The sequence below is a fragment of the Oncorhynchus mykiss genome, chromosome 20, assembly GCF_057628025.1.
Source record: "Oncorhynchus mykiss isolate SJ-2025 chromosome 20, ASM5762802v1, whole genome shotgun sequence".
Classification (NCBI taxonomy): domain Eukaryota; kingdom Metazoa; phylum Chordata; class Actinopteri; order Salmoniformes; family Salmonidae; genus Oncorhynchus; species Oncorhynchus mykiss.
The window spans coordinates 10,305,850-10,317,974 of record NC_143041.1 but is presented as its reverse complement, the minus strand read 5'-3'; the positions used below and the strand labels follow the sequence as shown (position 1 = coordinate 10,317,974).

The window sequence follows — 12,125 nt, the reverse complement described above, 5'->3', positions numbered from 1 at the left end:
CCGTCGTTGGAGGTTCCGGACTGTGGCCCGTCGTTGGAGGTTCCGGACTGTGGCCCGTCGTTGGAGGTTCCGGACTGTGGCCCGTCGTTGGAGGTTCCGGACTGTGGCCCGCCGTTGGAGGTTCCGGACTGTGGCCCGTCGTTGGAGGTTCCGGACTGTGGCCCGTCGTTGGAGTTTCCGAACTGTGGCCCGTCGTTGGAGTTTCCGGACTGTGGCCCGTCGTTGGAGGTTCCGGTCTGTGAACTGTCGCCGGACGCTCTGGACTGGGTACTGTCGCCTTACACTCTGGACTGGGTACTGTCGCCGGACGCTCTGGACTGCCGAGGCGCACTGTAGGCCTGGTGCGTGTTGCCGGGACTGGTGGTACTGGGCTGAGGACACGCACCTCAGGGCGAGTGCGGGGAGGAGGCACAGGATACACTGGACCGTGGAGACGCATTGGAGAGCTAGAACATAGAGCTGGCTCAATACGTCCTGGCTGGATGACACCATGCGCATCTCTGCATAACACGGTGCCTGACCAGTTACACGCTCCCCACGGTGAGCACGAGGAGTTGGCTCAGGTCTCCTACCTGACTCAGCCAATCTCCTCGTGTGCCCCTCCCATAACGAGGAGACCAAGGCGCAGTGTGATTAGAATACATTCTTCTTTATTTACACGAAGAACACTAAACAAACAAACAAAACAACAAAACTAATGTGAAGCTATAAGACACGAGTGCTGACAGGCAACTCCCAGTCCCTGCCGCTGAAAAACATCCCCACATCATGATTCTGCCACCACCATGCTTCACCGTAGGAATGGTGCCAGGTTTCCTCCAGACGTGACGCTTGGCATTCAGGCCAAAGAGTTCCATCTTAGTTTCATCAGACCAGAGAATCTTGTTTCTCATGGTCTGAGAGACTTTAGGTGCCTTTAGGCAAACTCCAAGCAGGCTGTCATGTGCCTTTTACTGAGAAGTAGCTTCTGTTTGGCCACTCCGCCTGAATGGTGGAGTGCTGCAGAGATGGTTGTCCTTCTGGAAGGTTCTTCCATCTCCACAGAGGAACTCTGGAGCTCTGTCCGAGTGAATATTTGGTTCTTGGTCACCTCCCAAAGGCCCTTCTCCCCCAATTGCTCAGTTTGGCCGGGCCGCCAGCTTTGTCATTATGGGGTATTGTGTATGGAAAACAGCCCCAGACCCTTATTCCTCCTCCACCAAACTTTACAGTTGTCACTATGCATTGGGGCAGGTAGCGTTCTCCTGGCATCCGCCAAACCCAGATTCGTCCGTCGGACTGCAAGATGGTGAAGTGTGTGTCATCACTCTAGAGAACGTGTTTCCACTGCTCGGGTCCAATGGTGGTGAACTTTATACTGCTCCAGCCAAAGTTTGGCATATGCTCATGGTGATCTTAGGCTTGTGTGCGGCTGCTCAGCCATGGAAACCCATTTCATGAAGCTCCCGACAAACAGTTATTGTGCTGATGTTGCTTCCAGATGTAGTTTGGAACTTGGTAGTGAGTGTTGCAACCAAGAACAGACCATTTTTACACACTTCAGCACTTGGGGATTCCATTCTTTGAGCTTTTGTGGCCTTCCTCTTCACGGCTGAGCCGTTGTTGCCCCTAGACGTTTCCACTTCACAATAACAGCACTTACAGTTGACCGTGGCAGCTCTAGCAGGGCAGAAATTGTATGAACTGACTTCTTGGAAAGGCTGTGTGCTCGATTTATTCACCTGTCAGCAGCGGGTGTAGCTGACATAGCCAAATACACTCATTTGAAGGGGTGTCCACATACCTTTTGTATATATAGTGTACTTATCCTGTAAAATTAAAATAGCTTACTTGCTACTGAGTTGCTGTTAAAATACAGAACATATCTTAATTAACAAGTATACTGTATTCAGAATACAGTTGCATAATATCATTTTACAGCAATAACTAATTCAGTTGTAAAAATACAGTAAGTTTTATATTTACTGTAAAAAAAATAAACGTGTGTTCCATAAGCACATCTGAAGTATCCTATACGAATAACTGTAATTGCAAGTGAGGCGTGATGAGAATTTACAGGACGATCCAAAAAGTATCCAATTGCATTGCGATTGACTGTAAATATACAGCAAAACATCAGTATCATAAAATGTACAGCAATTGCGTACAGTGTAGCTTTCTATGCTTTGTAAGCACAACTTAAAGCATTAGTTGAAGCATATTGATTTGACTAAAAGTATGAAGTTCACTATACTAAATTGAAGTAACTTTAGATTAAGTTAACTCAACATGGAATCCAGATTAGACTTGTTTTCAAATTTCAAGGCAGCAGGATAACACACTTTTATGTTGACTCAACAAATCTTTTTTTTTTAACAATGACCAATTTCAGTATGTTTCAGTTAAGTTGACTTTGGAAAATGAGCTGAAACAACTAAAAGGCAAAAGAAGTGTTTACAGTGTACACACGCACGTACACTGAGCCATTCACTATGTCTTCGGTGTTTTATTATTAAGGCCCTATGGCCGTGACAGGGAACAGAAATCCAAGTGGAAGAGAAACTCTGAGCTGAGGTAACTTGGGAATGTACTGTCAGCAGTTTTAATGACAAAGGCAGTCTGTGAGTGTATGTGTGTGAGGGGATATACAGGCTATTGGTAGTGAAAGATAAGCCTTAGGATTGCTGTGGCAGAGAGCTGTGTGCTGCTGGCTGGGGTGATAATGACCCTATCACGCCTGTTGACTCTCTCTGGATGACTGGGTGGCAAATCTTCTCTACGATTGTGTGTGTGTGTGTGTGTGTGTAGTGGGGAAGATATTTTGAAACTTTCTTGCTGTTCTAGCCCAACTTTGTACTACTAGTCTTCGCATCCTGCATTGGTGTAAACTGGTGTAGACTGGGGAGGTGTGTGTAGACTCAGGAGGTGTGTGTAGACTCGGGAGGTGTGTGTAGACTCGGGAGGTGTGTGTAGACTGGGGAGGTGTGTGTAGACTGGGGAGGTGTGTGTAGACTGGGGAGGTGTGTGTAGACTGGGGAGGTGTGTGTAGACTGGGGGGGGGTGTGTAGACTGGGGAGGTGTGTGAAGACTGGTGAGGTGTGTGTAGACTCAGGAGGTGTGTGTAGACTGGGGAGGTGTGTGTAGACTGGGGAGGTGTGTGTAGACTGGGGAGGTGTGTGTAGACTGGGGGGGGGTGTGTAGACTGGGGAGGTGTGTGAAGACTGGTGAGGTGTGTGTAGACTCAGGAGGTGTGTGTAGACTGGGGAGGTGTGTGTAGACTCAGGAGGTGTGTGTAAACTAGGGAGATGTGTGTAGACTGGGGAGATGTGTGTAGACTGGGGAGGTGTGTGTAAACTGGGGAGGTGTGTGTCAACTCAGGAGGTGTGTGTAGACTGTGGAGGTGTGTGTAGACTGGGGAGGTGTGTGTAGACTGTGGAGGTGTGTGTAGACTGGGGAGGTGTGTGTAGACAGACTGGGGAGGTGTGTGTAGACAGACTGGGGAGGTGTGTGTAGACAGACTGGGGAGGTGTGTGTAGACTGGGGAGGTGTGTGTAGACAGACTGGGGAGGTGTGTGTAGACAGACTGGGGAGGTGTGTGTAGACAGACTGGGGAGGTGTGTGTAGACAGACTGGGGAGGTGTGTGTAGACTGTGGAGGTGTGTGTAGACTCGGGAGGTGTGTGTAGACTGGGGAGGTGTGTGAAGACTGGGGAGGTGTGTGTAGACTCAGGAGGTGTGTGTAGACTGGGGAGGTGTGTGTAGACTGGGGAGGTGTGTGTAGACTGGGGAGTTGTGTGTAGACAGACTGGGGAGGTGTGTGTAGACTCAGGAGGTGTGTGCAGACTGGGGAGGTGTGTGTAGACAGACTGGGGAGGTGTGTGTAGACTGGGGAGATGTGTGTAGACTGGGGAGATGTGTGTAGACTCAAGAGGTGTGTGTAGACTGGGGAGGTGTGTGTAGACTGGGGAGGTGTGTGTAGACAGGGGAGGTGTGTGTAGACAGACTGGGGAGGTGTGTGTCGACTCAGGAGGTGTGTAGACTGGGGAGGAGGTGTGTGTAGACTGGGGAGGTGTGTGTAGACTGGGGAGGTGTGTGTAGACTGGGGAGGTGTGTGTAGACTGGGGAGGTGTGTGTCGACTCAGGAGGTGTGTGTAGACTGGGGAGGAGGTGTGTGTAGACTGTGGAGGTGTGTGTAGACTGTGGAGGTGTGTGTAGACTGGGGAGGTGTGTAGACAGACTGGGGAGGAGGTGTGTGTAGACTGGGGAGGTGTGTGTAGACAGGGGAGGTGTGTGTAGACAGACTGGGGAGGTGTGTGTCGACTCAGGAGATGTGTGTAGACTGGGGAGGAGGTGTGTGTAGACTGGGGAGGTGTGTGTAGACTGGGGAGGAGGTGTGTGTAGACTGGGGAGGTGTGTGTAGACAGACTGGGGAGATGTGTGTAGACTGGGGAGGTGTGTGTAGACTGTGGAGGTGTGTGTAGACTGGGGAGGTGTGTAGACAGACTGGGGAGGAGGTGTGTGTAGACTGGGGAGGTGTGTGTAGACAGGGGAGGTGTGTGTAGACAGACTGGGGAGGTGTGTGTCGACTCAGGAGATGTGTGTAGACTGGGGAGGAGGTGTGTGTAGACTGGGGAGGTGTGTGTAGACTGGGGAGGAGGTGTTTGTAGACTGGGGAGGTGTGTGTAGACAGACTGGGGAGATGTGTGTAGACTGGGGAGGTGTGTGTCGACTCAGGAGGTGTGTGTAGACTGGGGAGGAGGTGTGTGTAGACTGTGGAGGTGTGTGTAGACTGTGGAGGTGTGTGTAGACTGGGGAGGTGTGTGTAGACAGACTGGGGAGATGTGTAGACAGACTGGGGAGGTGTGTGTAGACAGACTGGGGAGGTGTGTGTAGACTGGGGAGGTGTGTGTAGACAGACTGGGGAGGTGTGTGTAGACAGACTGGGGAGGTGTGTGTAGACAGACTGGGGAGGTGTGTGTAGACAGACTGGGGAGGTGTGTGTAGACTGTGGAGGTGTGTGTAGACTCGGGAGGTGTGTGTAGACTGGGGAGGTGTGTGAAGACTGGGGAGGTGTGTGTAGACTCAGGAGGTGTGTGTAGACTGGGGAGGTGTGTGTAGACTGGGGAGGTGTGTGTAGACTGGGGAGTTGTGTGTAGACAGACTGGGGAGGTGTGTGTAGACTCAGGAGGTGTGTGCAGACTGGGGAGGTGTGTGTAGACAGACTGGGGAGGTGTGTGTAGACTGGGGAGATGTGTGTAGACTGGGGAGATGTGTGTAGACTCAAGAGGTGTGTGTAGACTGGGGAGGTGTGTGTAGACTGGGGAGGTGTGTGTAGACAGGGGAGGTGTGTGTAGACAGACTGGGGAGGTGTGTGTCGACTCAGGAGGTGTGTAGACTGGGGAGGAGGTGTGTGTAGACTGGGGAGGTGTGTGTAGACTGGGGAGGTGTGTGTAGACTGGGGAGGTGTGTGTAGACTGGGGAGGTGTGTGTCGACTCAGGAGGTGTGTGTAGACTGGGGAGGAGGTGTGTGTAGACTGTGGAGGTGTGTGTAGACTGTGGAGGTGTGTGTAGACTGGGGAGGTGTGTAGACAGACTGGGGAGGAGGTGTGTGTAGACTGGGGAGGTGTGTGTAGACAGGGGAGGTGTGTGTAGACAGACTGGGGAGGTGTGTGTCGACTCAGGAGATGTGTGTAGACTGGGGAGGAGGTGTGTGTAGACTGGGGAGGTGTGTGTAGACTGGGGAGGAGGTGTGTGTAGACTGGGGAGGTGTGTGTAGACAGACTGGGGAGATGTGTGTAGACTGGGGAGGTGTGTGTAGACTGTGGAGGTGTGTGTAGACTGGGGAGGTGTGTAGACAGACTGGGGAGGAGGTGTGTGTAGACTGGGGAGGTGTGTGTAGACAGGGGAGGTGTGTGTAGACAGACTGGGGAGGTGTGTGTCGACTCAGGAGATGTGTGTAGACTGGGGAGGAGGTGTGTGTAGACTGGGGAGGTGTGTGTAGACTGGGGAGGAGGTGTTTGTAGACTGGGGAGGTGTGTGTAGACAGACTGGGGAGATGTGTGTAGACTGGGGAGGTGTGTGTCGACTCAGGAGGTGTGTGTAGACTGGGGAGGAGGTGTGTGTAGACTGTGGAGGTGTGTGTAGACTGTGGAGGTGTGTGTAGACTGGGGAGGTGTGTGTAGACAGACTGGGGAGATGTGTAGACAGACTGGGGAGGAGGTGTGTGTAGACTGGGGAGGTGTGTGTAGACTGGGGAGGAGGTGTGTGTAGACTGGGGAGGTGTGTGTAGACTGGGGAGGAGGTGTGTGTAGATTGTGGAGGTGTGTGTAGACTGTGGAGGTGTGTGTAGACTGGGGAGGTGTGTGTAGACTGGGGAGGTGTGTGTAGACAGACTGGGGAGATGTGTGTAGACTGGGGAGAAGTGTGTAGACAGACTGGGGAGGAGGTGTGTGTAGACTGGGGAGCTGTGTGTAGACAGGGGAGGTGTGTGTAGACAGACTGGGGAGGTGTGTGTCGACTCAGGAGATGTGTGTAGACTGGGGAGGAGGTGTGTGTAGACTGGGGAGGTGTGTGTAGACTGGGGAGGTGTGTGTAGACTCAGGAGATGTGTTTAGACTGGGGAGGAGGTGTGTGTAGACTGTGGAGGTGTGTGTAGACTGTGGAGGTGTGTGTAGACTGGGGAGGTGTGTGTAGACTGGGGAGGTGTGTGTAGACAGACTGGGGAGATGTGTGTAGACTGGGGAGAAGTGTGTAGACAGACTGAAGAGGTGTGTGTAGACTGGGGAGGTGTGTGTAGACTGGGGAGGTGTGTGTAGACTGGGGAGGTGTGTGTAGACTGGGGAGGTGTGTGTAGACAGACTGGGGAGAAGTGTGTAGACAGACTGGGGAGAAGTGTGTAGACAGACTGGGGAGGAGGTGTGTGTAGACTGGGGAGGTGTGTGTAGACTGGGGAGGTGTGTGTAGACTCAGGAGGTGTGTGTAGACTCAGGAGGTGTGTGTAGACTGGGGAGGTGTGTGTAGACTGGGGAGGTGTGTATCGACTCAGGAGGTGTGTGTCGACTCAGGAGGTATGTGTAGACTGGGGAGGAGGTGTGTAGACTGTGGAGATGTGTGTGTAGACTCAGGATGTGTGTGTAGACTGGGGAGGTGTGTGTAGACTCAGGATGTGTGTGTAGACTCGGGAGGTGTGTGTAGACTCAGGAGGTGTGTGTAGACTGGGGAGGTGTGTGTAGACTGGGGAGGTGTGTGTAGACTGGGGAGGTGTGTGTAGACTCAGGAGGTGTGTGTAGACTGTGGAGGTGTGTGTAGGCTGGGGAGGTGTGTGTAGACTGGGGAGGTGTGTGTAGACTCAGGAGGTGTGTGTAGACTGGGGAGGTGTGTGTAGACTGGGGAGATGTGTATGTGTGCGTGTTGAAAGGGTTGATTGACTTTGTCCTCCTCACCGTCCTCTTATCAGGGCTGTATCACTCAGACTCTCAGCAGCAGGCTGTGCTTTTTGCCTCTGGACCAGCAATCATTTTCCTAAATCAATATCTGCCCCTGCGAGACCAGACACACACTGCCCTTTATCACTGTTAGGACTGAGAGATTTGGACAGTTTCTCTTCAAATTCAACCAAAACCCACATCTGTTATTTTAAGTGAGTTATTATTCTTTATTTTCTGAGATGTTTGTTTGTGTATTGGGCACGTGTGTGTGTGTGTTTTCTGCCATCATTTTTGTGTGTGTTTGTGTTATCTAACCTAATGTGGGACCTTATATATAAAGGTGTTAAGGGAGAAATGATCCATCTCTCCCTGTAGGAGCCACCGCTCCTCCAAGACCCTCTAGTCTACTTCTGTTGTTCTCCCTCCTATAACTAGATTACACCATGTTTATAGCTGACGTGGAACCGCTGTAGGCCCGTATTGATGACGTTAGCCAGCTAGAACTAGTAGTGATGAACCACAGTTTTAGGAGTATGTGGGGAGAGCCAAGCAGTGTGTCAGTTTGATACAATAGTCTGAAGTTTTGAGAAACAATCTTTTTTTTTTATGTGAATCTCGGTGCAAAAAGACAGTAATTAGAGAAAATGGTTGTCATAACAACAGTGTTTACTTGTTTACTTCCCCTGGTACATACAGTGGGTTTAGTACCTTAGAGAGGATGCTGTTTTAAAAGCTTTCCAGGAAGTAACCGCTCTGCTCTCTGACCCATGCCTCCAACAGACAATTAGAGCTGTGTGAAAAAAAACGTCCCATCAAACAGTTGTTGGTTTTTACTTTAACTACCGACAAGACAATACTCCTCTGCATAATAATCCACTGATAATAGTGTGTGTGTGTTTGTTTATTGTTGCCCCAGGCATATCAAACACTTGTTATTATTAATATTACTCATTATGTTGGGAAGCAGGTAGCATAGTGGTTAGAGCGTTTAGCCAGGAACCAGAAGGTAGCTAGCTCGAATCCCTGAGCCGACACGTTGAAAAAAAGTTGATGTGCCCTTGAGCAAGGCACTTAGTCCTAATTGCTCCTGGGTCACTGTTGTTAATGGCAGACCCTGGCCGGGACCCCTCTTTCCGGGGATGTCTCAGAGGGCGTTAGAATTTGTGCAAAAAACACATTTCCATTTCACACATGCATATCATACACACTTGTACATGTGACAAACAGGACAAATATAAACACCCATCAAATTATTATTATTATTATTCCCCAAGTAATTGTTTGCCTCTCTCTCTCCCTCTCTCCTCTCTCTCCCCCCTCTCTCTCACTCTCCCTCCTCTCTCCCTCCTCTCTCCCCCCTCTCTCTCTCTCCTCTCTCTCTCCCCCTTTCTCCCACCTCTCTCTCCCTCCTCTCTCCCTCCCTCTCTCTCCCTCCTCTCTCCCTCCCTCCTCTCTCTCCCCCCTCTCTCTCTCTCTCTCTCTCTCTCTCTCCCTCCTCTCTCCCTCCTCTCTCCCCCCTCTCTCTCTCTCCTCTCTCTCCCCCCTCTCTCTCCAACTCTCTCCCACCTCTCTCTCCCCTCTCTCTCCCTCCTCTCTCTCCCCACTCTCCCTCCTCTCTCTCCCCTCTCTCTCTCTCCCCCTCTCTCTCTCCTCTCTCTCCCCCTCTCTCTCTCCTCTCTCTCCCCCTCTCTCTCTCCCTCTCTCTCTCTCCCCACTCTCCCTCCTCTCTCTCCCCTCTCTCTCTCTCTCCTCTCTCTCTCCCTCTCTCTCTCCCCACTCTCCCTCCTCTCTCTCCCCTCTCTCTCTCTCCCCACTCTCCCTCCTCTCTCTCCCCTCTCTCTCTCTCCCCACTCTCCCTCCTCTCTCTCTCCCCATCTCTCTCCCCTCTCTCCCTCCTCTCTCCTCTCTCTCTCTTTCTCTCTCTCTCTCCTCTCTCTCTCCCCTCTCTCCTCCCCCCTCTCTCTCCAGTTCTCCCCATGGTGAGGAACTGTGATGATCCCACTCCAGCCCCTCAGAGCAGGTCTATGGATGATGTTGAGGAGCTGGCTGCCAGCTATGAACGCAAACTCATAGAGGTGGGTACTACTGGCTGGCTCCGTCTTACCCTGACCAGTACTTAGGCAGCTGAGAAGGCTGCATTTCATTCCAGAAAGTAGCTTTCTCCCTTATACCCTCATTCACTCCCTTTTATGGAGCTGATGGAGAGATCATGGATTTCTATGCATATGGCAACAACTAGTTAGAGCTCAAATGTTTATTCTATTCTACTGAGCCATTTACTTTATGTTTGTCTTCTTATCTTTTGTTATTTCTCGTTGTTGCATTATCGAGAAGGAACCTGCAAGTAAGCTTTTCGTTGGAAGGTGTATACCATGTGTATCCTGTACATACGACTAATGCAACTTAAAACTATCTACCCAGTCAAGTATTCAAACAGTCATGGAGATTGTAGGCAGCTGATGCACAGTTCCAACTCTGTTTTTACACATGACGATGATGCAGTCACTCAGAGACAGAGCCAGGGAGTGGGTGGTTCTGGGAGTTCTTGGCATGCTGGTTAACTACTGACCAACCAACGGTGTGGCACTCTGTGCTGAGAGACAATGACATCAGCAAACGCCGGGAACACCGCCCGCCTCTATTTTAATGAGGTTGCAGTCATTTATTCATAAGTGTTTTACATTTCTTTAATAAGAAATAATTCTGTTTGTGTTTGGGAAAACTGTCATTTGACTTATTTGTGCATTTATCTATGTCTTTTTTTATTGTGTTTACTTAATGATGCGTTCATTTGCTTGCCTGTCAGTCTCAATAGGGCTTTCCTAAACGTGCTGAGACGGGTACTGCCCTTTTCCCTTTAAATCTCAGTTCAACGCTGTGACAACTTTATTTAAATGTACTGGCAGACAGTGTACATTTTTCTTTTGTCCTCCACATGATGTTACTATCTGGTTTGCCTGTTTATGTTCTCTCTGAAGTCATGGAAACATGCAGATGTTTGGACTACAGCAGTTTGGCTAGTACTGTTGGCTGTTGCTATTGACAATGGCTTTTACTGGTGGCCACAGTGAAATAGTTTGAACGTATAGGAGATTTGCTTTCATTAGGAATATGTAATAACCACGTGTGTAACCACAGTTCTTTATAAGCAAGTTCAGAGGTGTGATATGAGATAGTATAATATGGTAAGATACTATTATGGAATGTAGTAGTCTTTTTGTGGAGGACGAGATTGATATGTGTTTGAGGGTGTTTGTTCTACAATGAGATTTGGGTGTTTGAGGGTCTGTGTGTGTTCTACAGTGAGGTGTGTGCGTGTGTGTGTGTGTGTATAACAGTGAGATATGGGTGTTTGAGGGTCTGTGTGTGTTCTACAGTGAGGTGTGTGTGTGTGTGTGTGTGTGTGTGTGTGTGTGTGTGTGTGTGTGTGTGTGTGTGTGTGTGTGTGTATATAACAGTGAGATATGGGTCGGGGACTCCTGTGGGATCTCTGGATCTTCCTTTTGATCTGTTCTCTCATTAATTATCCAACAGCAGAAACACCACAGCAATTACTAACAGGCTTTGTTTCTGTTCAATTTAGAAAAGACTCACAATAATAGCAGCCTACGCCTGGAAACATGTTCCACTGTAGCCATTACTATATTGATCTTAAAAATGGAAGAGATGGATGGACTAAATAATGCTCAACAAATTGCCAATTTGTGTGTGGGTGTGCATGTGCGTGCGCGTGCCTGTGTGTGTCCTTGCATGCGTGCCAATCTGAGTGGACAGCTTAGTCCTCTACCCGCCCCTCCTCCTTCCCCACCACCCGTCTCCCTGCTCATGTCACTTCCTGTTTGTGGAGACTGCTGGGTAAAGTGAGTCAGTGAGAGAGCGACAGTGTGCACCCAGACACTGACACCAATCTCCCCCCTCTCGTTCCTCCATTCCTCCCTTGCTTTCACATTCACCCCCCTCTCTCATGCTACCGCTCTGAGGGAAAGCTAAGCCTGTCGTCTCCTCTTTCCACTTCTCTCTGTTCTCTCTCTTCAGACTCGTTTCACATCCAATTACTTGTGTTAGATAGCAGGTCAGCTATGGTGGCCGTTTCTGCTTAGGCTGGGACTTCTCTGTACAGGTTCCCAGCTCAGCACAGCAACTCTGCTCGCCTCACACTAACTGCTGCTCACCTCACACTACTGTCAGCCTAGGGAGAGAGAGAGAGGGGAGGAAGCGAGAGAGAGGGGGAGGGAGGGGAGGAAGGGAGAGAGAGAGAGGGAGGGGTGGAAGGGAGAGAGAGGGGGAGAGAGGGGAGGAAGGGAGAGAGAGAGAGGGAGGGGAGGAAGGGAGAGAGAGAGGGGGAGGGGAGGAAGGGAGAGAGGGGGGGGAGGGGAGGAAGGGAGAGAGAGAGGGGGAGGGGAGGAAGAGAGAGAGAGAGAGAGAGGGAGGGGAGGAAGGGAGAGAGAGAGGGGGAGGGGAGGAAGAGAGAGAGAGAGAGAGAGAGAGGGAGGGGAGGAAGAGAGAGAGAGAGGGAGGGGAGGAAGGGAGAGAGAGAGAGAGAGAGGGAGGGATGGAGGGAGGGGAGGAAGAGAGAGGGAGGGATGGATGGAGGGAGGGGAGGAAGAGAGAGGGAGGGAGGGAGGGAGGGAGAGAGAGAGAGAGAGGGAGGGGAGGAAGGGTATGGGAGAAAGGGGGATGGAGGGAGAGAACTGCCAGGATTACCTGCATCACAACAGGG

At 50.8% G+C, this 12,125-nt stretch overlaps 1 protein-coding gene across 3 annotated transcripts in view; it reads left to right on the top strand.

Moving 5' to 3' along the window:
* LOC149974360 (sorting nexin-29-like) overlaps window positions 1-12,125 on the top strand; it is a 117,269-nt gene that overhangs the window by 63,801 nt on the left and 41,343 nt on the right. For all 3 annotated transcript variants that reach the window (XR_016489306.1, XR_016489305.1, XM_090212149.1), the window contains exon 15: window positions 9,374-9,480. Coding sequence is in view for 1 of the 3 variants with exons in the window: in XM_090212149.1 (XP_090068275.1) it covers window positions 9,374-9,480 (107 nt within the window). In the remaining 2 variants the exon portion in view is untranslated. The remainder of the gene's footprint in view (window positions 1-9,373; window positions 9,481-12,125) is intronic.